The following is a 27,918-nucleotide window of genomic DNA, read 5'->3' as shown; positions in this document are numbered from 1 at the left end:
TTAGAATGTTTATTCGTGCTGATTTAATTACATGAAATTGTTTTGTTTAGAAAAAGAAAATGCTAATTGGATTTTAACTATCATTTCCATATATGAAGAAAACTCGCCACGTGACTTGCCGCCATGTTCGCTGAAGCCGCGAAGGTAAATAAAACGATGTGGCCTTAGCACAGTCGCTTGTGTTTCCGGATAATCTGTAGAGCTGTTTGGTTGTCAAAGCAAATAGGAAAGTCTCCTGATGAAAGAAGGGTGATAAAACGGGTGAAATGGTGAGTATTTTCCTCGTTGTATGAGAAAATAAGCCGTGGAATTCTTGGCACAGTTCATTTCAGCTTGTACGGATACAGTTTCTTGGAGTAACGTCCCGTTTATTCGAATTTTCTTGCATTAATTCTTGTTCAGAGCATTAAATGTCGAGTCAGGGATACTTTCTTCTTGTTTTTACAGTCTTCACGTCAATATTCTCGGGAAAACTACGCGATTTCGTTGTGTTTCACACTATGAACAGGCAGAACAGCATGAATGAAATTCGATATATTTTTAATGGACCGAACTCCTGAACCACACGAAAAATCGTAATAACACGAATATTGTTTTGTCGAATTGGAGCTAAGATGTTTTACACAGAAGCTGTTGTTTTTTACACCAATAAATCTTATTTGGGGCTTTTATTCAACTATAAAGTGATTCTGTGGTATTTTAATTGCCCTAAGTTGTCTTATATAGCGCACAGAAAACATTTATTTAATTTCTGCAGAGCATTGTGTATACTGTACGGGAAAATATATTTTCAATAGGTTTCCCATCGATTTTATTTGTAAGTTAAATTCCAAGATATAGCTTGGAATGTATTTTATTGTTTAAAATCGTGGCAAAACATGTTACTGTGTTCGTCATTTTATATATAGGCCATGAATATCAAACTCACAATGCAATCATTGGTTTTTATTTTGAACTTGAATGTACGGAGGTGTTTTTATCAAATTGAATTAGCTTACATTTTAACAGCATGTGGTCTTAATAATCAGTTTAAAACTTGCGTTATTTTCCATTTAGTTTGTTCTTAGCAGGGATGAGAATAAAAAGAGTGTCCCTTTCTTAGCAGTAAAAATAGGGTGCATGCACTCAAATATCATTAAAATAGTTGTTTGGTCCGATATTTCTGACTGTTATTGTTACGATATATTTGCATTGTAAGCTTATTAAATCCTTTGTATAATATATTTACATAATATATTATATAGAGCTAACTCTGTTGCTGGCGCCTTTTTGTGAGATAGTGTCTTTGAAAATATTGCAGTTTGCAGGGCACTAGTAAAGTTTGCATCAAATATAAAGATTTCAGTTGATAAATATGCTTGCATTATAAAGAGAGAATGGTTCGTTCTGTATAGTATCCATGGAGACCAATATCTTCAACTTGTTGTTGATACAATATTTGGTTTCAAGTGGTTTACTGATATATTAATTCAAGAACATGCATAATTACTGCAGTCTTGTTGAAAAGGAATGTTATGATCCTCAAAGGGATTTTGCCTAATTTCGACAAAGTATATATACCTGCCTTGACAATTATCCACTGGGATGAAGTGTTTTGTAAGTAATATGTGATCTTTGACATGAACCAGTTGCAAGCCTTTACTCTTTTTCCTCAATCCTATTCATAAAAAGAAACATGCCGACTCATAATTAGCTTATCACAGTAGTCTAGCTAATCAGTTGTCAATCAAAAGGATTCATCAATGTAAACACTGCCATTCATGTTTGTCAATCGAAAGTCCATGGTATGTTCTACATGTCAACTGGTCTATATTATTTTTAACCAAATTGCTTGCACAAGATTTTTGTTTGGTTCCTGAATTGTGGGAGTGTTACAACATTGCTTAATTTCTATATAGTGGGTCGTCTATACAGTGTACATCACAGTGGGTGATCACTACATTGATCAGGATACCAAACCGTTAACAAAAATTAATGTTCATCTGAGTCTCCACAACAGTTTGACATTCTTGAAATGGATCAGTTGCCACGAGCCGAGCTCCTTTAATCGACTTAAAGTTGTTTTGTTTGAATTGGTTTTATTATAATAATGTAAAGTTGTATGATAACACAACACCTTGGGAACCTGTAGCCAAGCATTTATGAACGAGGACAATTTGTTGTAGGTCATATTGGTTTTCAGGTTTAAAAATCTGTTTCCAACATGGGTTATTATCTGTTTCAACCTGAAGATGATATTTATTTAGGAATAAACCTAAATAATTATTAGTGACTACATGTCTTGGGTTAGACTGTAAATCTGATGGTCAACAAACATTTATCACTTGTAAAATTATGTACTCTGACCAAAGCAGGGTAAAGACATTTAAAATTTAATGACCAAGCCGTAAACATTTACGAGGCTAGCTGATAGATCTAGAGCTGTCTTAATTGCCTTGGCCTACTGAGACTAACTTGTAAATTTTAAACTCTGTGATTTTAAGACAATATTTGACATGGTTCTTTATTAATCTACAATATTCCTATTCAGGACCTCAAAAGCCAGGTCCCATGCAGTTATTTAAATGATAGATTACTCCATCCACCATTTTTAGTGCAGAATGCACTATTGTGATGGTTTGGTGGGTTGTCGTTTGCTAAACCCCTCAGGCGCTAAAGCACTATGGTGTAAACTTTTAATCACCAATTAATTAATTAATATCAATTAATTAATTATTTCTGTAAGGGGGTAGGGGGTAGGGAGCAACAGACCGTGTGCCCTTGGTAGAATGGGAAGTCTATTTACGGCACAATTAAAGAGCTCAAAGGTATATATTTGTTTCAAAAAGCACTATGCTCTCCTTGTGGTTCTATTCTTTCTGGAAGAAAATTCTTTGTGCTAAACGCATGCGCAGATTAATAGACGTCATGAACATCACGTAATTCCTCCTGCCAAACGATTCCTGTAGACTCTGTGGCGCTTAGTTAAAACCGCAAATTAATTGAATTAGACACTAAGGCGTCACAGCAGTTCATGTGAAATAATTATTATGGCAACGCTGTTTTCTTAGAAAATATGATCTGTTGTAACATCTCATCATTCAGAAAAACCGAATTCTTTAATTAATCGATAATATCTGTGTTATAATCGATGTCGCCCTGTTTGCAGAAAATAAATCACGTTACCATATCATCACGTTACATCCGTTTTCGACAAAAACAACGGTATCATGTTACATTCGTTTTCAAGGAAAAGGAAAAGTATCTCGTTTGATGTTTCAATATCAAACGGAAATTCAAACTAACGAAAATTAAAGTAGCAGGACTTGTTTAGAAATTTTGTATCAAAGCCTAACGTGATGTGTTTTTCAATGCGGTAGAATTCTTGAAGAATCCGTGGCGTTAATATAATTAGACTAAAAGGCATCACAGCCGTCTAAGAGAAAAACAAAGGTATCATGTTACAAACCTTTGCACGGGAAACACAAATATCACGCTTGCTGTTTCAATGTCAAACTGAATTCAAACTAACGAAAATTAAAATAACAGAGAGTGACGTGTTTAGAAATTTTGTATCAAAGCCTAACGTGGTATGCTTTTCAATGCGGTAGAATTCTTGTAGAATCCGTGGCGTTAATTTAATTAGACTTTAAGGCATCACAGCAGTCTAAGAGAAAAACAAAGGTATCATGTTACATCCGACACTTCCTTTCCTTTGATTTGTTCTTCATCAGTTGACTAACTTCCGTATCATTTTGTAAAACCTCTGCCTGAGAGGGGCTTCGTGTGAAAGCGAAAAACTCTTTAGTGTTTGAACATGCTTTCGTGAAAGAAATCTTCACACTACGTGCTTCTCGGCTTCATGCTTCAGTGAGCGTGTGACGTGTTCACCAGACTGTGGCGGGAGCATGACCTGGAAAAAGCCGGCTTCCTTGACTAAACACCTGCATTTTAACGTCGATTGATCGGCCGTGTGTGTGACCTTTTACTAAAGGAAATCCTTCTCCGGTATATGGGCTGTCACATGATTTTGTGATTTGCTTCAAGGAAATCCTTATCCTGTATATATGGGCTTTCAAATGATTTTGTGATTTGCTTCATGTCAAAATCAAAATGTACTCACGATGGGTCGTTCAACATCTTACAAGTGAACATGAAACAGCGCTTTAAACTGAAAAAGTGAACTCACTGTATGTATTCTCAATCAAAGTTATTATAACAATGTCAATTGATTGGCCATATTGCATTCTGCACTACCCTTTGAGTCTCTGAGTTTTGTCACTACTTATCCACAGGATAGCGATTTATCTGTTGGATAATGTTATCCACCCTTTGAACAACCTGATGTCCAGTTGATTACATATTAAGTGTAGACCTCTTTGTATCAGTTTCTAATATTTTTATGTTTTTCATCTTTTAGGGAAAAGAGAAAAGTGCCAGTCAGAAAGCAGCACCAAACAGAAACTCGCGATCCATGAGAATGGACCGTAGCCATGTTGACAACACCCCATTAAGGTCGCAATCAGTTGGGGCTGCTGCGGCATCTCGTATCAGACCTTTAAATTCACATCAAAGCCCTGCTGAGCTGGAGAGGAAACATTCTCAGATACGCCGCAAACATTCTGGAATTTTTGGCGCCAAACCAGCATTGAAGTACCCAAGGATTGATCATACAACCAGCTTGTTTGGTAAACTTCAGTCAGCACTCAGGTAAAAATGATTTTATTTTAGTGTGGGGAGGAAATGTGGTGATGTCAAGTTTTAGAAGTCCTGCCTTCAGGGGTTTCATTAAAGTTTGAAGAAGGAAGAAAAAAAAGGAAGAAAAAACATAATGAAGCAAATTTCTTTATGTTAGATTTGAAGGTAGGCGGTACTTCAGGACTCTTGTGTATCCTGCTACTGGTGGCCAGGCTTTTAGCCAGGTGGGAGTCCAGGAGTCCTATGGACGGCCACTTTTCAGGGAAAATTAATATGAATAACTGTATGCAGAGTTTTTTCTTAGCAAATTTGGAAATCTTTAGATACCTTTGCACTCATGAATAACTGCAGAAAACCACCTTGCATGCTCCTCAGGCTCTCCTATGGGGACAAAATCAGGCCTTATAGAAATTTTGGACTCCCACTTTTTAAATCCTGGTTAAAAGCCTGCTGGTACCCAGGTCCAGCCTTCTAGTGAGAACCCTGTCAGCCTTCGTCACTGTATTGTGTTCTTGGGGAAGACATTTTACTCTCACCTATGTGCCTCTTGGCACTGGTGGATGTGTCACAAAAAAACCTGACAAAAAACGTTGTAAGATCGCAGTGATACTTACAGTCAATTCATTGCTATGGAAACCACAGTTAGTCCATAACAGCTCTGATTAAGCGTTCCTTGCAAGGGTGAATAAATGAGTTTAATCAACGGAAATTTGATTTCATTCTTTGCTTCAATATTCCATTCTTCAAATGGGTAATTCAATGTTTAAACAGCAGCTCAGTGTTGTCTTGATTATTGTCTGGCTTGATGCAACATCAACATGGAATTTGTCCTGAATTTGCATAATTTCCACTGCAATTAGCAAGTCATCTTATGTCACACGCAGTGTTTTCTCATCATTTTGTTGATTGTTTTTCAACCCTCTCATAAGATATTACCAAAAGAAGCGAAGAAACAAAATTCATTCTTAGGAGTAGCACTTGAGCCATTTTTATTAACTGTAAGTGTGGGCCTAATACATGTAAGCTACCTGACTTAAACCTAAAAATGTTCGGGTTGTAGCCAGGCATGTTAAAAATTCGAATTAATAAGTTGACCTGGCTAAAAATATTTTTTTGGACGTTCGGCCACTACTGTCGCCTTCTTTAGCAAGATAAAAAGCAATTCAACGGCGTCCTGTTAAAATATGTAACGAATGTGTGATGATGAATGTGTGTTACATATTTTAACAGGATGCCGTTGAACATTTGCATTTTTTATCTTGCCGAAGAAGGCAACAGTAGTGGCCGAAACATCAAAAACAATATTTTTAGCCAGTGTCAACTATTAATTCGAATTTTTTTTGACTTGAACCTTTTTTTCACTATTGGTACCATTGTATTACGATACAGTTTTACAGCTTGTACCTGAAATTGCCTTCCTCTGAGCTTACAACTTTTGATGTACAGCACATGTACATGCAGCTAAACAAAACTTTATATAGATCTGTAAAAAAGACTGTTGTCATGTATTGTATGTGGTAAGTGTATTTATTTTTTTTTTCAGTGAATATGGCAGACATCTTGAAGATGCTTTGAATAGTGTAGAACCCAAGGTATGCTTTTACAAAATAATATTATAGCACTCTTGGTTTCACCTACGGTAAAATTCCGGTTATAAGCCCTGGGCTTATACAACTTCGTAAGGGGTTTTGAGTGCGCTTAATGTATAAGCGGAGAGGCTTATATCCGGGGGGGGGGGGGCTTATAAGCGAAATAAAAAAAAAACGTTTCGAAACGAGCCACTAGAGTGTTCATCGAAATACGTTTTTAAGTTAAAAACGCATAATAAAGCAACTTATATCCGGGGGTGGGGGGGGGGGGGGGCTTATAATTGGATGTATTTTTTCATTTCCAGGTAGATGGGCCTATAACCAGGGGGGGGGGGGACTTATAAGAGGGGGGCTTATAACCGGAATTTTACGGTATGCTGGCAAACAGACACTTGATTAGTAATTCTTTCTAAGGGATATTGTCATGTACATAATTATGTACATATAACATCAAACACATAAGACTGCGAGACCTGTGAAAACTCTAATCAAATCAGAAATAACATTTCTGGATAATAAATAGATTTTCAAAAATAATGTTTACTACTAATTTGACATCAATCATATCAGCTCCAGATTGTACAAAGTTTAACAGGAAATAAAAGGGCACAATGAATAAATTTTTTATTTACTTAAAAATGAAGTGTAAATTTCAATTCATGTACATGTAGTAGAAGTAGCATTTGATCTACTTCAAATATTTTTTTTTGCCAAGAAATCATAACAACTGGATATGACCAAAAAGAGATTTATCTGTAGTCAATTATTGTGCAATTTGTCAATTGTGTGTTTCAGCCTTTAAGTCGGCGGGAGCAAAGCAGGCCGCAAAGCGGGGTGTCCGCAAGGCGAATTCACAGTACAGTGGAACCCCGATATACGATATGCCAAGGGAGCAGTAAAATAATATCGTTATATCAAAATATTGTTATATCGAAACTCCCGATATAATGATATGGCCGTAAAATAACCGAAAATATCGTTATATTGGGGTCAACCTAACAAATATACTAACGTCTTTTACTGTGTATTAGAGGAGGATAAAGAGAATAATTTTAATAAGAAGGCTTAAAACACAGTTTATATATCATTTTCGTACATCATCGTACAAAGCTGTTTTTAGAAATGTTAGAGATGACTCGATTACCGTAACGTTATTGCATTAAATTTGATGTTTTGCAAATAAAATGGGACTGTGTACTGATAATATCGTTATATTCAAAATTGGGAGGATTTTAAGTTTGGATCGCTAAATTCTCATCGTTATATCGAAGATGGTTATATCGGGGTTCCGTCCAATACATTTCACTGTAACTTTTGCTGAGACATTGAATATTCATCGTTATATCGGGAATATCGTTATATCGGGGTTCCACTGTACTAATGTACGTAATTTGAATATTATATAGAGGAAAATGACTAAAAAGTTCTCTGTCGTGAATGTGCACGAGTTTCTTAGATCCTAATGCAGAAATTCAATTGAAGTTTCTGGAAAACTCATTTCATTTGTACTGCTGAAGACACTGAACACATTTTAAATGTCACATTGTAAATGTTTTAGAAAAGACTATTAATTGACTTATTATATAGCAATCATATTATAAGGTAACAGAACAAGCTGTCGAGTTGAGAAAAAATAGAGTGCACTATGGGATATATTTAATATATAAATAAATGTATTTTTATTTTCAGAGAAAGAGAATTGTTGAGCAAAGGATAAAGTAAGTGTTAATTTATAAGAATTGTCAATTTACAACTACTTTTAATTTTTCTTTAAAATTATATTAACTTTAATTTATAACTTAAATATTCTGAACTAGAGCTAAAGTATTAAGAGGAAAGAGGTAGTTTAGTTATTTTATAATCTTTTATGCCTGACAATTTGATCAATAACATATACTAAACGGTATTTGCTTTGTTTTCACTTAAGGTTGATAGAGTCAAGGATACAACAGGTTTGTGGACAAGAGATCTATCTGTTAGTTTTGTTGTTATGGCTTGATTAGTTGGTTGGTTTGCTCAGGTTTTCATTTGTTTGTTTATGCCCTTGCATCAGGAACCTGACCAGACCGGGGAAAGTCGGGGTCAAAGCCCGGCCTAAAAGCCGGGGTGAGCGCGACCACAAGCCAGGCTTTGGCCGGGCTAGCCAAGGGATAAAAAATCTGGGGAAGCCGCGGCCACAGGGCAAGCCCGGCCTGGCCAGACCAGGGAAACCGGGGTCAGGATTTGGCCTGAAAGCCAGGCTTTGGCCAGACTGGCCAAGGGAATAAAGGATTTTTCAATCAAAAGTTTATTCAACCTGAACTGGTGTTAATTTTTACTGTTATTTAAGCAATATTTATTCAGTTGACAGTATATTTTAATTTCTACAGATTGATGAAATTTTTCAACTCTACCTTTATGAGGAAAAGATGAGGGAAGGTAACTGACATTAATTTTAATACACACATAGAAAGTATCAAAATCACGGTATAATTGAGTATTGCAACTAACCAACAGAAACAAATTTAGACAAAATATGTATAAACAATTATCAAAACAAAAGCAAATTTGTGCTGTGTAATTTATGGCTTAGAGTTTTTATGGTTTAGAGTTTAGAGTTTTTAAAATTTTGAGTTCCCTTTTTTCTCACTCTTGTGCTTGCATATGAGACATGTGTCTTCTATTTATTGCCTTTTGTAATTATTTTGCTATTATACTTTGTCTGGTAGGCTCACGTAACCTGCTGAATGCATTAACATCTCAAGGATCTAAAGGAGGTCAAGACAAATGCCGAACCAGCATCAGTGCTTGTACAGAGGTATGAATTGAGTCCCCTGGCGGCAATGGATTACCTGAATGGGCCTTATGGATCAAAATGACCTCATATTTTTTTTGTTGCTTGCTTATTAGCTTGGCTCATGCTGTTTTTAATTTTACAGAAAATGTGTGCTATTGAGGAAGAGCTTGAAACTAAACTAGGAGTTTTCAGGTTTCAGTTCAATGGTATGTGTCAGCAAGATTTATGAAAAGTCTGTTTAAGTTGTTCTGAGGAATATTTGATTGAATTTCAAGTTAGCACTTCCCATTATACATCTATCAGCAGTATGCCAATTATTTGGTCAGTTAGTTGTTTTGTATGGATCACATTCTGCATGCAACTTCAGCCCACTGCTGCGTGCTTAACGTGATATCATTTTACAATAAGCACTTTGCAAGCAAGAATTTTTTAAAAAAATGCTGTTAAATTCTGAAAATAAGTCCTCTCCCCCCCCCCCCCCCAAAAAAAATAAATAAATAAAAGATAAAAAATAAGCCCCCAATTCTCAGGTACGAAAATCCTTCCAAAAACAAGCCCTAACAGTTACAGTATCCTGTCCAAATACATGTAGAAACCCAAAGATTTATCATACCGCCCCCCCCCCCCCCCACTTAATATAAGCCCTACCTGAAAATAAGACTTCCTCCAGCATGTCATTTTTCTTTTTTTCAGCCCTTTTAGCCTTTGGAAGATTGTGCAGTGGAGATGTCTATGATGTATGTTCCAACTTTTGATGGCTCAGTTAAATGTCACTTATGATAAATTAATCAGTGCAATACAAGCAATTGCTTATAAAAATAAAATGGTCATTAACAGCATATAATGACAAAAATAAAAACATACTTAGTTTTAGCATTGAATATTGGCAAACCCATACAAGTCAAAATGCAAAGGATGAGCTACAAAAAATTATATTTCACATTATATTAACCAAACTTGTTAACGAGATAGAAATTACATAAGGGAGTAATTTGTGGCTGTGTTTCGTTGAGATCATTGGAGTATTATATAACAAAAATAAAAAAAGAATCATGATTCAGTAATGCGCCATATTTTGTTTTACTAGTTTCTTGATGCTTGAATGATTGAATGAATGAATGAAGTTCTCTGCTCATTTCATCCATCCTATTAAATTTTTTTTTTTTTTTTTTTTTTTTTTTTTTTTATTAATATTTTTTTTTTTTTTTTTATATATATATATATATATATATTTTTAAATATTTGTAAGCGCCAGGCGGCCTGGAGGGGCAAAAAATATAATTATTATTATTATTATTATTACATACATACAAATTTTAATAACCCATCCCTGATGAGGCTTTTCTACACATTTTCAGATACATATTAAACATGGTGGCACTTTCAAGTGGAAATCAAGATGCAAAGTTGAAAGAGATGGGCAAAAATGGACAGACAGTGAGGTTAGCAACAGATAAAAAAAAAAACAATTTACAAGTGGATGAAACTATTTACTTTAGTCGCCATATTATTTTACAAGCAGCTTGGAGTACCACCTCTCCCTTTAGAGGTTTCTTGCCAGAATTCTTACCATTCTCCCCCTGCCCCACCCTGGTGTTTCAGACAGACAATTTCAAAACTACCTTGCTGCTGCAGTGGCAGTTGTTTCTGTATCTCTTAATATTTTATCACGTTCATGAGTATTTATTGTTACATTGTGCAGTTCCAGAAAATATCCATAACCCACCTCACAGGTCATTGGAAATTCCGAGGGGGTGGGGGGCTTGACAGCCAAAAATTTTAAAGCAAAGTATGGAGCTTAACTGGAATTTCCAGAGGGGTGGGGGGATTCAAACCAAAAAACCTTCTGTTGGAGGGATATGGATATTTTCTGGAACAACACATTGAATAGTGTAAGTACTTACAGAACTAACATGTAATTTCAAATGAAAATTTTCACATTCGGTTGAAACCAAAGAAATCATGCTTTTCCTCTTTTTTTCTACAGTTTACACTGAAGCCTTCAATAACTGATGACTTTTCTATAAGGGTCAGTACATCTACTGTTATATGTATACTGTATTTAAATTGTTGTACATAAGCTAGCTTGTACTGTTTCTTTTTATTCTAAAACAATTGATATGTCTGTTTTTGTGACAGGTAATTGAAATGAGGAAAATTCAAGCCAATGTTCAAATTGGGCACATTCTGCTGAAGTCCAGAAATTATATAAAAGCCAGACCACAGGTATGGTTGTTTATTACTACAGTAGTATATAGGGCATTTTGCCAATGGAATGATGTAAATTTCTCTGGTTAATGATGCTAAACCAATAATTTATCCAATGGTTTTCTTTTTTTTTTAATTTTCGCCCCCAAAAAACGCGCCCTAAACTATAAAATTATATAAATAAATATTTATAGTGAATAAATCAATAAAGAAGTGCCAATGAAATTCTAGTGATTTATTAGTAGTATTGAGGACACTAAAATAAAGTAACAAAACTAAGATATACACAAGTACATACAGTCATGTATGGAATTGAACTTTAAATGGACAAATATTTGAAAAGTGTATAGACAACATTCAACTATTAAGTTTCAAATCCTTCAGTTAGATAGGATTTATGGCATAGTTAAAATGTAAAAAGAAGAATAGAACTGATCATGAGCTACAGGTATTTATACCATGCCATAGAAAATACAGCCAATCAGAATACAGGAAAGCCGTTGTATATTCGACGGTATTCAACCCAACCTTCCCATAGTGCGCTGCGACTGTATTCTCAACGAAATTTAGTAAGCGTATTTTCTATGGCATGGTATAAAATAGTTACACAAATAGTCACTTGTATTTTCACTTGTATTTTCTTGGCATACACACTCGCCTAAAGGCTCGTGTGTATACCGAGAAAATACAAGTGACTCGTGGGATATTCCATAGTATACCACTCGAAAGCGTTGCATAACTAGTATATACTGGTACAACTTAAAATTGTTAATTCTTCTTTGTTGTTGTTAGATTGTCTCTGTACCATTAAATAGTATAGGCTCAATGAAGCTTAAGATGACAGTGGAATGGAGGTGAGTGACCCACTTGAACCTTTTTTTGCTGTTTCTCTGTTTCTTTACAAGACTTGTCCAAAACATTGGCAATGTTCTCTTCCACAGACTATTTATTTGGGAACTGTAAATTTTTGGTTTCCAACGCTACAGGTTTTCTTGGAGCTTCTTCAAATCATACTGTTAAGTTGTAATGGAAGTGCGGCTAGTATTTTACTAGTCATCTGATTAATGCTACCGTTTTGTCTGATTTTAGGCCATTTTCTGGGAAAGAAGAGAACACATTACGCTCCAAGAAACAGAATCTGTTATCAGAGGTTATCTTCATCCAGGCTGCTACAACAACATCGTCTGAGTCATCTGGCAGCCCTACAGAGAAAAACAGGTAAATTACTGTGTCTAGAGAGAAAAGCTGTTGTGGTTCAATTTTATCCTTGGGTATGGTAATGTATGATAATGTGTTTAAAACAAAGGGAAATAAAATTTGAAGCAAAGATTTAATTGAACCACAACAAAATGTCAATCACAGCTGATTTTCTTGTGAGACTTCCTGGCTGTATGTTAAATTGGAATAAGGAAAACCAACATACCAAGAGAAAAGTGAGCAGACTGAGATTGCAGTTCACATCTCTGCTGGATATTTATCCTAAGCTACAGTGGTACCTGCTAACTACTAGTGAGTGTTTCCAGTAAAATTTAACATCCACATCCACCCTATTGGAGGTTATTGGAAATTCCGAGGAACGATTTTATGACATAAAGGAAATGAAATAATTCATATGTGAACTGCAGATGAGATTTAAAGTGAAGAAATGATCCTCGCAGTAAATGGCAATTAAAGAAATTACAAGGAAAGAAACTAGAGAAAATTCTGGCTTCAACAGGATTGTATCTTTAACACCAAGCTTGAGGTTTCTATCAGCTGTTAGCATAAGCACACTGACCTACTATTGGTAATCGCGTAATCTGATTGGCTACACAGGTGCCTACTATCGATCCGTTGAAGGCTCTCGGAGCGCGCGCTTAGTCTTCGCTGAATATTATCAATCAAAACCTTCAATAAATCAATTCTAGCAATATTCTGAGTTTAATAGATCAGTCAGTGGGTTATGCTAACACAATTAGATGGCTCGCTCTCGGTTTCTACCGGCATTTGATAGTTGACACGGGGCTTCGCCCCTCGCCAACTATCAGCCGATAGAAACCTCGAGCTCGCCGTCTAATTGTTAAATAGTTAGCCATCTATCAAAGTCAAGGTAGAGTGTATCAACTATCAAAGGCAAACTATCAAAGTCGATTGAAACGAGAGAGTGAGAGTGAGCTGTCTGATTGTTTTAGCATAACCCAGTGGCTGATCTGTTAAACACACAATACTGCTAGAATTGATTTATTGAAGGTTTTGATTAATAAAATTCAGCAAACTGAGTAAAAAACGACACCAGTGTAGCCAATCAGATTGCGTGTTATGCCAATAGTCAGCCAAACTTGAGTGTGATGCCAAAAGGGCTGGGATGTCTAATATGCCAGCTCCAGGTGGAGCTAGAAGGGCCACACCCATGGAGAGTTGATTGGAAAGAGGGAAACTCAGCACTAGTCCACTCTAAATTCTATATTAACTTCTTTTGTTATTGTTGTTTCATATCAGCCCTAGTGACTTGGTGGAAAGTGTAGTGGATGATGATGGCCAGCCTTTACATGTAGATGAGGTAGGTGTCTATCACAACACTGATCTATTTCTAATTTCTCTCCACGATGTTATAACAAAATAAATGGCATGAGAAATAAACGACCTCATCACTTTTGATTTGAAAACATATTCTCTCAAGGATAGTTATAGAAGTGTATGGTAAGCTTTTTGGAGAATTTCTATGTTGATCATGGGCTAGAGTATTTGTAAGACAAGGTGTAGTGAATGACATACAGTCAAGACTTGCCATTTTTCTAGAAGTGTATGGTAAACTTTTTGGAGAATTTTCATGTTGATCATGGGCTAGAGTATTTGTAAGACAAGGTGTAGTGAATGACATACAGTCAAGACTTGCCATTTTTCTAGAAGTGTATGGTAAACTTTTTGGAGAATTTTCATGTTGATCATGGGCTAGAGTATTTGTAAGACAAGGTGAAGTGAATAACATACAGTCAAGACTTGCCATTTTTCTAGAACACTAGTGAAATTACTTGTCTGCAAATACCAGGGTCGTAACCAGGTATATTTTTTCATCGCTGATCCCAAATTTTAGCTATAAATTTTGATTCCTGATCCCCAAAATGAGGCAACATTTGATCCCTGATTCCAACTCTGATCCCATTTTTTTTTTTTTTTTTTTTTTTTTTTTTTGGAAGATAAACACACTTTATTGATACACTTAAAAACACGTACATTACTTACAATTAAATACACTATTGGAGATTATACAATGTTATACAATGTTACTTTTCTTTTACATGATAAAAAAAAAAAAACACGACAAAAGTACAAAAAAGAGTCCATGCATTAACTTATAGTATTACGGTTTTTTTTTTTTTTTAAAAATACACTTCGTTATTGAGAGCAATTTTTTTTTTTAAATAAATTCGCTACAGTGACCTTGTATTATTATTATTATTATTCAAAACAGCTTTACGTTTGAGCACATCTTTCTAGTTTCCATTGTACCATTAGTTTATTGGCGAGTTCATCTAGAGACATTTCTTTCTGAAGATATTTTGAAGAATAGATATAGTATTTGACCAAGATGATGAGCAAATCTAGCCTGCGTGTTATGGGTTCTGAAAGCACATTAGTCGCGTGACCTGTGTCATGAAAAGCAATTTGCTCTTTTGAGAGTATTACCTCAGTACCTTGACGATGATTGAACATGATATAATTTGTAAATAAAGTTTTACAGATTCCTTGCAGTCGATAAACGTATGTTCTATTGAATCCGCATTAAAAAATATATACATTTATCGTCTTCGGCTAGGTGATATAGTTTGAGTTCTTTCTTCGTTACAATTGTTCTATGCAGAAAACGAAAAAAAATTGACGAAGTTTATTGTCCTTTGTGAAGCGATATATATCTTGAAAACTTCTAGTCCATTCACCAAGTTTTTCAGGGAATTTACTCTGCCACTTTTTTACACCACTCGGGACAATAGGATCATGGTTGTTGAAAATTGGTAATAATTTTTGCAACGTGCTTCAGCCAGATTAATTGAAGTTTTGTTTGAAAGAATGGATGCGGAGGTTGAGGAAAGATCAGCTGCAGGTATAGAAGTTTGAGCTGCACTCCTTTTCAACTCCGATGGAATGGCTGAATTAGCTGAAAGTAGTGCAAATAATTTGTGGTGATGTTAAATTTGTTGCTAAACTCTTCGTACGATAAAAATTTGCCCTCAGAGTTTAACACATCCTTTACTGACACGATTCCGCGTTCAAACCATATTTCCAAAACAGGGTTGCATTGTCTATAGTTATCAAATTGTTATTCCAAATAATGAGTTCGCCATTTGGAAAGATGTTTGTTGTATTTTTGAGATCCTGAAAATACTGAAGAAGTTCTCGATAAAAGAGGGGTAGACCTGTTTTCAAGGATTTTACATCATAATTGCATTTAAGGAAAAATAATAAACCACCATAATTTCGAAGGTAGTAATTGGGGATTACCTTCCATTTATCGTCAGACTCGCCTAGTAATCTACCAATCCAAGCCAAGCGTAAAGATTTAACGACCGTGCAAAAATTAACAAAATTGATTCCTCCTTTTGCTATTGGTTGATACATAACCAATCTTTTTATTTTGTCTTTCCTGTTTTTCCATAGAAATGCGAACAGATTCTCTTGTACAGTCTTGATAACCGATTCTGGAACGGTCAGCATCGATGCTGCGTACACTAGCTGTGATATACCTAAAGCTTTCGCCAATAAAGACTTACCATATATCGTGAGGTCTCTTGAAAGCCATAAATTTAATTTTGTTTTCATTTTGTTGATCTTGACATAAAAGTTTTCCTCAGTACATTTGTTTTTGTTGTAGGATAGATGGATTCCAAGAACTTTAATAGGTTCTTTAGTTGTTTTAAAGTCAAGTACTTTCAAATTGCTGTCTTTCATAGAACCGATCCACATAGCTTTAGTTTTCTTCTTATTTAATTTTAATCCAGAGATGATTCCAAAACAATCCAAGATCTGTAAATAGGGTTTGAGAGATTCAACACTTTTCGTTATTATAGTAGTGTCGTCAGCAAACTGTGATATTTTGACCTCCTGGTCATCTGGGAGGGACAGGCCCCTGCAGTTTGGTTCTTGGCGTATCTTTGCTGCTAGCAGTTCCGCAGCAAGGATGAATAAAAGAGGACTTAGCGGACAACCTTGACGAACTCCTCTAGATATATTAAAATAATTGGTCAAAAATCCACCATTTATTACTGCGCTTTGCACACCGTTATAAAAAATTGAAATCCACCTTTTAACATTTGGGCCAAAATTGAAAACGTTCAGGGCTTTAACAATAAAATCCCATTCAAGGCTATCAAAGGCCTTCTCAAAATCTATAAAAAGAAGGAGTCCCGAGGTCTTGTTAGCATTTAGATATTCCATTACATCACTTAAAAGTCTTATGTTCTGGCCTATGTACCTTCCCTTAACAAATCCGGTTTGATCTGAATTAATTAATTTTGGTAGGAATTGTTCTATTCTTTTTGCCAAAGCTTTAGTCAGAATTTTATAATCGATATTAAGTAAAGATATTGGACGCCAGTTGGAAAGTTCAGACAGATCCTCATCAGCTTTTGGTATTAACGTTATTATTCCCCTCCTTTGAGAAATAGATAGGGATCCCATCTAATTGGCTGATCCGGATCCCATGACTTGTGACCCGGGATCACAAGGCTTTGATCCCGATCCCGAGGCTTTGATCCCGATCCTGAGGCTGTGATCCCTGATCCCATATACCTGGTTACGAGCCTGAAATACAGTTTCCTCTCATCACTCCCGGCTGGTTTGGGAAAGGCTGCTCTCTTTGCAGGCTATGTAATTGCATGCTGGGATCATAAACAGGAAAAAAAAACATAGACATGAAGCTTTTATTCCTTACCCATTCGTTTGTCTGCCATGTAGTGCTCTGAGTCACTGTTGCGTTCAGACTCTAACTGTTAGATGACTTCCTCGAGAACTACACAAGGCTGTATCATTTATTGGAAATGAATGACAATGTTGTTTTATACAGCAGGTTGTGGTTGAAGATCTGACAGATTCGTCTGAGATGGTAGATGCCGCTCTTGTTGAAGACATGAATGGTATTATTCCAGAGGAACCCCAGGAATTCCGTCACGCGACCAGTCTGGACGGCGCTCTACAACATCTTATTCCCACTCTGCAGACTAACAAAGGTTTGACTTTCACTTCTTTGGACCAACTGAGCCTGCGATTTTCGACGCCAGCTGTAGTTGCTAGGCAACATGCAGTGTCGAAGATCTGCAAACCAAGACAAGCAACTAAACGGATCTACAAACTTGCGGAGTTTCTTGCCACTTTTTATATATGTAATAAAAACAATCGGAAATCCTCAACTTTGTTTTCTTTTCCAAATGCAAATCTTGCCGAAATTGGAATTTGAGCTTCTTTTTTCCATTTACCAGAAAAAGTTTAACAACTTCCTGGTTGTTGTCATTTTAAGGAAAATTGTTTATTTTTGTTGCCATTACATTGTTGTCACGCTTTTATTTATTATACCCAGAAATAAATGTATTATAACAGCTGGGAAGCAGTGGGGTTGGGGTGCGGGCTGTTAGCCTATGATGGACTTAAAACTCAAAGCTGATATTAATAGTGATTCACGATCTTTTGCATTCGTAGATCAATATCCTGAACTTGAGGGTATTATAACACTTCTAGAGAAACTTGAGGAGCTTATCAAGGTAAAAAAAATTATATACATTTATTGTGTAGTAAATAATAAAGATGGTAAATTTTAAGCTCGGTAATAAATAATGAAGATGAAGTGTTCAACATGACTCGAGCATGGGACAAAGAAAAATTCGGAGTCCCCGACGGGAATCGAACCCATGGCCTCCCAGATACCGGTTGGGCGCTCTAACCAACTGAGCTACGAGAGACTCGTTGAGAGCTGGGCCATTTTACTAGGCCATTTTACTCAGGTTATCAGTATATAAAGATTTGTATAAACGTTGTGTATCGGTAAAGTTTTCATATGCCAAGACATCCTGTTTTGACTCATCTTGCTTTTCTTTTGCTCATTAGAAATGTTCCCTGTCAAGATCTTCGATGTCTCTTTCCGTGGAAAGCGCGCTCGAAAGTTTTGACTTCTTAGAGCAGGATGCAGCAGATGAGGCCGAAGGCACGCCCCGCAGTACCGCTAGTGGGGGAAGCGGTTGTCACGATACAGGCTATAACAGTACTGATGACTATAATAAAGACTTTGTGGGGGAGGGTTCGTCTGATGCTAGTTACATTGTAGACTTTATGATCTCAAATCACACGGACCCTAGTGAGGACAACGGAGTCGTAAACGGAATGGAGGAAAGTGTTTCTCAAAACGGTCAACTTAAAGATGGAGAAAACGCTGATACGAACTCTTTAGATGATTCACCGAGTTGTATTTCTGACATATTTTCATCACCGTCATTAGTGCAGACAGTTCAGCAATCAGCGAGTGTACACGAGACAAAACCAGCTTGTGTTCCATCAAATACCAGCTCTCCTAGGAAAAGGATTGAAGGAGGAACTGAATGGTCAGAGGAAAGTCCTCAACACAGCAGCTATAAGACTCGCTCTTCTCGGGCTACAAGCCCTAATCTTTCTTCTTCATACGGCCCGGAGGCTACAGTTGGAAACAAAGTTGTGGATCAGGTAGGCTGGATGTACTAAAACCTATTATCGGTGAGGTAACCGGTCGTTTCGCCAAAGAGGGAGATTCGTTAACGAGCAGTTCGCTTACGTCTTTGGTCGATTCACCTACGTCTAAAGTTGGTTTGCTGACGAACTATAGGTCGTTTCGCTTACGTATTATAAAGATTCATGTTTTGAAATGTAATGATAGAACATAATGCCAAATCGATCCACATTAAAGATTCCTTTCCCATCAAATTCAACGCCGTAACACGACAGTTGTAAAAAAAGCTAAATGTGTCTCCACGTTTATCCAGTTTTATAAACTACCTAGGCCTAGGGAACCTAGGAGCGAATCGAAAGAACTTCGACCAAAAGTTAGCGAACTGCTCGTTAGCGAATCCACTCCTGGCGGAACAATCGCGATTTATCGGTGATGCAGTGAAAATGCACGAAACAGCTTTTTTGTATTAAAATTGCTCAACTGAAAGGCAAACGAAGGAAACGAAGTAAAGCTCACAGTGATGTTTGTAATTCAAGCAATTGCAAAGACTCCTGCAAAGAGACTCCTTGGAGATCAGTACCCGACGTGGAATTTTTTACAGCAAGTGATGACAACCGATGGATATTGTAATTCGGACAAATTTCACCCTCTTTTTAACGCAGTTTTGAACTTTAATAGATGTCTGAGCACATGTCGTTCCAAAATGAAAACAAGGTTTTTACGTGGATGAGGAACGGAAACTTGGATATCGAGTTGCTTTTTTCACTCGCTATATCGGTCAATGGTTTCATTTTGTTTCTTTTCTTTCCTTTCAGGTTCTCCTTTGTCATTTACAATTTTGTGAAGAACTATCTGGGGTATGTACAGTTCTTGTTTTTTTAGACACTTATTTTGTTTGTGGAGGGACTGACTCTTAAATGGAGCTGGTAAACAGTTTCTGTGACCACAATCGCGAAAATAGTGATTTTAAAGCAAGCGTGGCTCACGCATTTGATTCTAAGCTCGTGGTGGGGACTCCCTCATAAAATGGGTGGGGATGCTCGCCGTCTCGCTTAGGGGTGTACATTTCGGATTTTGGTCCCACCAGGGGACAAGTAATGCCGAACGGCCATCTAGGTAGATTACTTGTACTTTAATTGAAAGCTGAAAGTTGCAATACTTCCAACTCAAAACTTATAACGCTGTAACTGGGATTGTCTAGAAAATTTGTTTGGTCACGCATTAGAGTAGTTTCTTGTGATTGCGATCGAAGAGATCAGAGAGAGACCCAAAAAAAGCAAGGAAATTTCACATGCGCGAAATCACAGTTGGTTTAAGTTTGCTCAGTCCTGACTAGCCAATAAGTCAACATCGTGGCGCTGATTGGTTAGAATAAGTTCTACTGGTCTTTTACTGTAATATTTTCCCAACTGGGATATTCGCCTTAAGCTCATATTTCTAACTGACATATGTTAATGTCATTTTTCCTCAGCATCTTGGATCTTTTGGGCCCATGAAGCACAAGGTTCGTGTTTGTCTGTTTGTTTGTTTTTGGTTTTTTCTTTTCAAGCAATGAAGTACATTATACTCTATCGTTTTTGTATTTTACTCACCGGTAGTTTGCTTAATCGTCTCCTAGGAAATGTCAGCCCTTTCCAAATTTCGACAACAGAGGGAAGTACTGGACACGCTTATCAAGTTAATTTTATCAGCTGATCCCATCAGTGGCTTGACGCTTCAGCAAAGTGAGTTTCTGATAAAAATCGGCGAAACCATAAATCACGATACATAAATAATCGCCTTAAGAGAAAGCAGGGAAGAAGGCATTTGCGAGAAATTTGGGAGGTGAGGTGGCCTAATGGTTAGCGGGTTGGACTCCGGATCGAGCGATCCGCGTTTATGCCTTAACCGGGTCATTGTGTTTTGTTCTTAGACAAAATAGTATCTCAACAACAACAACAACAACAACAATACTTTATTTACCCACCCACGTGTGCGTGAACGCAAAATTGTATAAAAGGAAAAAAAAATTATATAATTATCTAATTGTATAATATAATAAATATGTATAATAATATAATAATATAATATGTATAATATAATAATAGGCACCTAAAAAGAGTTAAAAATATTAAAACCATTAAAAATATTAAAACCTAAAATATTTACCTAGTAATCGTTTAAAAGTTTAAAGATCGTCAGCGTCTCTTACAAATGGTGGTATTGAGTTCCAGATTCTGGCGGCGATAAAAGAAAAGGACTTATGCCGCCATTCCAAATTGCATCGAGGCATCTCTAATATAAAAAGCTTATCTAGTATAAGCAATATCTAGTATAAGCAATATCTTGTATATCTCTCTCTAGTATAAAAATAATAGTCACCGGCAAAATGTCACAGAAATCAACAAAGCGTTACTTTGGCGTTGCTTCTGTATGAATCAATCAGTAAGTAGTTTAGTAGTGGCATTAATGAGTTTGTAACGATATACAATCTTCAATTTTTTCTTAGTTAATCCACGGTTGTCATCAAGTCCTGCGTTGTGCTCGCTTTGGGAGAAAACTTGCCAGGGTTCGGTAAGTGTCTAATAAGCTTCTTATTATCTTGTCTTCCTCACAGCACTCGTTTGGATCGTCACACAATCCTCTCTGCTGAGGGAGAAAAAACGTGACAAATCAAGTAACGCAAACAAGAATGAGTCGATCTCACCACTGACAACATAAGAGATCTTCCAACGAATCAGCATGTTATTGTACTTATTTTATATATAGTTAACAAACTTTTTGTTTCTTCTTCTTGGTGTAGTTACTGTTCACCACTGCTGGTCAGCTTGTCAGCGGGTTCGAGGACACTTACAAGAAGCAGATAACTCAAAGTTACAACAGAGTGGTCGACATTGGTATGTGCTTTCTCTCTTTCTTGGCCCTTTTTTGTTTGGCTAACACTCTTGTTAAGTAGTTTAACTTATAGTATAAAGGGCCACTGATGGCTCTCTGTCTGTAGTGACTGTTTGCTGATGCTTGTGTGTTTGTGTTGGTTTGCAGTGTTTCCTGTGATTGTGGCACGGGTTCTCTATCAGGATCCAGATTTAACCGATGTTCAGTGTGAAGAGGAAGAAGTAGTCACAGTATTTCAGTTTGAACATTACTTCATGGACTGTTGCAGGTCAGCGAGTCAGTCATATCAACATCTTAATTCTCACAACTAACAGTAAAACAAATCTGAGGCAATCAATGAGGGGATTTGATAGTTTAAGCATGCTGGAACATCATTCGGTGGACAGAATTTTTGCGCGGTTGTGTTCATACAGCGAGATTTGTGCGGCTTGGACTTACATAAAATTCTTTAGAAATGACCGGCCTAACATTCAGTTATATCCCTAGTGAAAAAGAAGTAATTATATAATTATGTTCATCATGTAACGAGCGTGGGGCAGAGCGAGTCACATATCAACCTAGTAAATAGCCCAGCTCACCACGAGTCTCTCTGTAGCTCAGTGGTTAGAGCGCCCACCCAGTGTTTGGGAGGTCATGGGTTCGATTTCCGTCGCCGGGAGACAGATACTTTTCTTTGTCCCATGCTCGTGACATGATGAACATTACATCTTTCACAGATTTCTTACCATCTTTATTTTATATTTATGACCATATTCGTAGTGTTTAACGTTTCCATGTTAAACAAGAGTATGATATCTTGCAGGCCCAACGTGTCCAAGTATATTGACGAGGTCGCTTATGAACGTAAGTACACACTTGGTTTTCTGTTCAGTCCCTTAGCATCGTTTATGTAAGTAGGTAAGGTCAAGTTGCAGCACTAGCCGTGTGGGATAAGCTGTGAATTACAACATACGCATACGTAATGTAGTATGGAGTGAGTTCATGTAGTGAGACAATTCTGATTAGACCCTAAGAATGGGACTTTTGTTAAGTGTTTAGACGGGGGCCAGTTCCCACTTCTAACAAATAAGTCAATTTCCAGTAATTATTTTTGTTGGGACTGTTTCTGTTGTCCCGAACTCTCGTTCGAGGCTTTTCGTGAAGTCCGGGAACATTAAAAAATTGATGTCCTACCACAGAGATCCGGCATACAATAGAGTTGTGTACGACGAGAGAAAGTAAAGGAGTGAAAAGAATTATATTTTACGTCCTTGTCTCCTCTTTATACTCGGACTTACAGAAAAGATCGCTATCCAAATCTCTTACGAAATGCTAGTATTCAACTTTACTCTGACTGTCTCGCTGTTCAAATGTACTTTTTTACCGCGGGCGACGTAAGCGAGACGTTCTGGGTACGAGTCTAGCGCTAGCGTTTCATTATTGTCGTACTACCGACTAACGTAATATTCATCGCGAGTTTTAAAAGCTGACAAGTGTTTTTCTTTCTTTTTTCAGTTGTGATCAGTAAACGTCTTCGCTCACCCGAGAAGGATGCTGTTGTAGCACAGGTAAACCAAGAAAAAATTTGCTTTCAATATTCTAGCGGCAACTTTTTTTGTTTTCTCTCGGCTTTTCTGTAGCACTGGCTATTCAAGCTTCTTTTAAACTCTTAGCTTTGCGTTGTTTTGCCTCAACAAATGCAAACAGGGCGGTCATCGAAGTAACGCACCTTATCATTTCAGCATTTCAAGTCAGTCTCTTCCATTTATAATACAGATAAGCAGATAGACTGAAGTCACGCAGTGGTCGTCTTGTGAATGTTCGAAGATTGCCAAGTGTAATTATCTCCACTTTTGCAGTGTTTCTTGCCCTCCGTGCAAATACCTGGTCTTTTGGGACGTAACGGCCATTCTATTTTGTGGGAATTTCCTTCATTATTTTTTTCCTTAATTCATTGTGTCGCTTTACTCCACAGTGCCTCTCTCCACCTAGGTGTATAAATGGGTACCGACGAACTTACTGCTGGGGGGTAACCCTGCGATGGACTAGTATCCCATCCAGGGAGTAGAAATACTCTTAGTCGCTTTATGCTACAGAAACTGGGATAAGCTTCGACCTGATGGAGCACTTGGCTCGTATGCAGACTTTACCTTTACCTTCCTTCATTACGGTTGTTTTATGCCGCTGTAAATGTTTGTCTTTGCAGTTGAAGCAGTACACGGAGATTCCATTGTCAAAGACGTGCTTCTGTCCGGTGCTCTGTCTTTTGCTAGACAGTGATTCTTTTGTGGCGCAGGCAGCAGGTATGATAAGACAGGGGAACACACATTTGTTCGAGAGAAACAAACTCAATGTGTTTTTCCCCACCGACATTAATTAGTAAATGTGGTCAAGGGTAGACGCAATAACGCAGTTAAGTAGATAGAATCTTTTTTCCTCCACTCTTTTGATACCATGGGCAAAACCGTCAAGAACATTTGCATTACGTTTTCTTTTGTTTGCTAAAGAATACAAATTTAACTGAAATTAATGTGAGTCCAGCGTTATTTTAACGGCAGTGTATTTATTCGATAAGAATGCGTGATTTAATGTATCTGCTGATTTTTTTCCCAATAGAGGCCTATTTGCTACATTTGAAAAAGAACAGTGATTTAAGAAAGAAGGTATGTAAACTCAGACAGCTGCGTACATTGGTCATTTTACTTGAATTTTTCTCAAACATTTATAGTTTTGACGGTTTTATGACGGACTCAAATATTGGCGATATTTCGCCCCCAAATTATGGAATAGCCTCTCAGACACTGCCAGAACTTCAATATGCTATAAAACCTTTAGAAAGGCGTTAAATGCTGTAGATATTATTCGTCATTTTTAATTTTTAATTAAATAATGGTATATATTTTATAACTTTTAGCTCACTTTTTTTTAACACATTTTTAAGCTAGAAATTTTTAATCAGGAAATGCTTCGCACATATTGAAAGCTTTAAAGCTTTGAAGAATTTTATTCACTTTATTTTATTTATTTATTTTTTTTTATTTTCATTGTGGCTTACCTGTAAACTAGCTGGTGCGTTCCTGCAGATTTTGCTAACCATATCTGCGGGACGCATCGAAACCATAGCTAGATAGATAGTTTATTAATACAACTTCGCAACCTAAAAGGTTGAATTATGTCATATTTACAAATTTATAAAGCGATAAAAACTAACGATAAAATGTAAAAATATTTAAAGAACTATACAAGAGTGATTAAAATCCAAACTTAAGTACATTAGAGACAATAAAACTATTTCTAAATCTATTAGTCTTAAAAACAGGGTTAAACTGGCGTGACTTTCTGAGGTTATAACTACTAGGATTCCATGGGAGCAGTAAATTCCTCAGCCTACTGTCATTGTTCTCTAAAATGTTGTTAAACAATTTGTCCGTCAGGGCTTGTCTTCGACCTGACAGAGTGACTAGACTTGCCTTGTCGAGCGCTTCTTCATACGTAAGAAACGGAAAAATGATGCGCATTGCCCTCTTTTGCACTGCTTCTAGCTCACGAGAAAGATACGCAGGTAGACTTTCATTGAAAACTGGACAGGCATATTCAGTGATAGCGCGAATGCAGGTACGATAGAACTGTACTAACTCGTTAGGACCTAGGCCTGAACGCTTTAACTGAGAAAGACAATACAGGCGTTTTCTAGCTAAGTGTAATGACCACATTCAACATTGTATTGTATTGTTGTTTCATTTACAGGCTATTGGTTTAAGTATCGAATCCCTTGAAGAGTCCGAGGACAGACTACGAGAAGGAGCATGCGCAGCTCTGACAGTTCTTCAGGTACGTCAATGAAAACTAGCCAATCACAACGAACGTAATAACTAAGTAACCCAATGAACCAATCAGAACGCCAAGTAAGTACACGTGACCGGTGCGCGCCAAGCGCGGGAAAACGTGTGGAAGCCAAGCCAAGCCAAGCCAAGCCAAGATTGGTTGAAAGAATCGTGTTTGCTTTGATTTACACGAGTTGTGTGGACCAGTCAGAGAGCCCAGTAAACGCGAGCAAAAATGTTTTATTTTCGACATTCGTCCAACACTGTACCAGAAAAATAAAGGAAATATATATGACACAACTATTAAAATCTATTATAACTATATTAAAAATTTGCCATAGAGGGAAAAAAGATATGTTTAAAACGATTGGTTCGAGCCTTATATGCTTGGAAATAACATTGACTTCTTAAATTATAGGAATTTACATTTTCCTTTGGCAAGAACTTATGTAATTTATGGCTACTATCGAGCATGATCTTATTGAAGAGTTTCTTACGTTACTTTAAAGTGACGTAATTGAGATCGTTATGTGTGTCATGAAGTGGAGCTTTTCGCCCTTTGTCCTATTACCTGAACATTCTCTTTGACAGTCTGCTGCAAAACTGTCAACAGACAAATAACTGCACGGTGTCGAAACTCCTTGAGCTATCTTCCCTTCGTTAACTTGAAGCGGGAGTAGAAAAGGGGGTTGGGAGAAAAGGATCATAGCCTGTTCCAGGCGTTCTATTATTGGGAAACGGTGCGAAGAATTACGACCCAAGCCCGATCCCTATTTTTTCCTCTCTGTTTTCTTTTCTCGCCGTTCACCACTAACCGAACGCCTCGAAGAGGCTAAAAGGGTAAGGGAGACAGTGCTGTACAAGTTAAAGCAACCATGTCACAAAACACGTATCCATTTCTGTAGAGTCATTGTCGGATAGCTACCTCAAAATTGTCCTCGTTTAACAGAAGTGTTGTCACTTTACAGGCAAAAGACTCGGTGTCTCTACTGTTGTACCTTAGCAGATGTGATGTACAGTCTGTTAAGTTTGCAGCAAGAAAGGCTCTGTCATCTTTGGGTAAGGTTTATCATATCTATTTGTCTTACCATTCTTTTTTACCATGTTTACCGTGACTAAAACACATCGTGGCTTGGAATGTCTTTCTTTGAAGCAGTACTTGTAGGGTGATCAGTCAAATCACACATGCTTTGGCTGGGTGCAAATGTCTCCTTTCATTGAGCAGATCTCGACAAGAAATTCTTGCTGTCAAAACGTTAAAATAATGAGTAATTTTTGGACTACTATGGCATATAATAGTGTTAATTTTTGAATTAAATTGCTGCTCGTAACCAAATTCTCTCTCCCTCCCTCGATTTTTTTTATATAGGAGAGGAAGGCGAAGATGCTTTGAGACAATCAACGATGTCGTCGAGTGAAATAGCTGGTCTAACGTTCTAAGCCATGTGTAATTCTCCGCTTATTTGCCATTCTGCCATTGGCGCTTGGAAAAAAAATCGCGAGCGTTTGTGTGAAAACTGCACGAGAATGTTATTCGTGGCACGAAGCGAAACGAAAACATGAAAACATACAGTGATAACCCGATGGATATATATTAATATTATATTGATATTAACAGGCTAATATATTGTAACACAAGCCTGGCTTCGCATAATTTGATTTTGAATGACACCTGTCACTCATTAAGAACTATATTTGGCTGGCATTTAGAATTACTAAAAGGCATATGTTATTCCCTGTAGTTTTAAAATGTCTGTAAATTGCTAGTCTCTATGAGAAGAATTACAGAATGTAAGTGCCAACGGCACTCTTGCTCCCCCACCTCCCCCTCCCCCGCAGTATCCTGAGTGGTTTTGGCCTGTATGATCAAATATAGAAGAATGAGATTATTTACGGTCAAAAAGCTTAAAACAGAAATAAACACAATTTTCTTTTTTTTTTTTTTTTACAAATTACATAAAAATATGGATGTTGACAAGAAAAATTTATAGTAAAGTTAAAGGAATTGCAGGAACCGAATTTTGAATGGATTTGGCTTCGTCGTAAAAGTTAGAAGTTGTACACATAAGCTTCATAATACAGAGTATTTAAATTTATATTGTCCACGAGTAATATTGTTTATAATATAAATACAAATTTTGTTAACGTAACAGGTTGAGTTACACGGTCGCAGTAAGGGGAAGATATGATATTGAAATTGAACTTTATCCTTTTTCATGTTGTGTAAATCTTTGGCAGCGTTTAATAAATAAATATTTTTTTCTCGAATTTGTCTGACATTTGTGTCGAGTAACAGTTTGCCGCCAATGTGGATTAGTTAATAGA

The 27,918-nt window shown here is 36.9% G+C and overlaps 1 protein-coding gene across 1 annotated transcript; it reads left to right on the top strand.

The window, feature by feature from the left end:
* The first annotated feature begins 123 nt into the window (after positions 1 to 123).
* On the top strand, positions 124 to 27,861 carry LOC144651015 (rho family-interacting cell polarization regulator 2-like). Its single transcript, XM_078510866.1, has 31 exons — positions 124 to 269; positions 4,400 to 4,689; positions 6,221 to 6,269; positions 7,956 to 7,984; positions 8,194 to 8,218; positions 8,636 to 8,684; positions 8,975 to 9,063; positions 9,185 to 9,248; positions 9,736 to 9,779; positions 10,401 to 10,484; positions 11,030 to 11,071; positions 11,182 to 11,268; positions 12,043 to 12,104; positions 12,340 to 12,468; positions 13,729 to 13,789; positions 17,291 to 17,453; positions 17,920 to 17,981; positions 18,325 to 18,933; positions 19,732 to 19,773; positions 20,388 to 20,420; positions 20,535 to 20,640; positions 21,405 to 21,469; positions 21,699 to 21,792; positions 21,938 to 22,058; positions 22,593 to 22,633; positions 23,285 to 23,337; positions 23,976 to 24,072; positions 24,386 to 24,432; positions 25,517 to 25,600; positions 26,562 to 26,652; positions 26,963 to 27,861. Exons 1-31 carry the CDS (start codon positions 267 to 269, stop codon positions 27,031 to 27,033), a joined length of 2,886 nt encoding a protein of 961 aa, XP_078366992.1. The 5' UTR covers positions 124 to 266; the 3' UTR covers positions 27,034 to 27,861.
* Positions 27,862 to 27,918: the final 57 nt, after the last annotated feature.

Source organism: Oculina patagonica, chromosome 4 (assembly GCF_052425735.1).
Source record: "Oculina patagonica isolate OP01 chromosome 4, crgOcupat, whole genome shotgun sequence".
NCBI lineage: Eukaryota > Metazoa > Cnidaria > Anthozoa > Scleractinia > Oculinidae > Oculina > Oculina patagonica.
Note: the sequence above shows the minus strand (reverse complement) of the source record. Positions and strands in the feature narration are given on the sequence as shown.

What these genes read in the sequence shown, in the direction of transcription:
- LOC144651015 (XM_078510866.1), top strand. An exon ending in AAGATGACAGTGGAATGGAG is followed by an intron (nt 12,105 to 12,339) that starts GTGAGTGACCCA and finishes GTCTGATTTTAG; the next exon opens with GCCATTTTCTGGGAAAGAAG. An exon ending in AAAGGCTCTGTCATCTTTGG is followed by an intron (nt 26,653 to 26,962) that starts GTAAGGTTTATC and finishes TTTTTTATATAG; the next exon opens with GAGAGGAAGGCGAAGATGCT.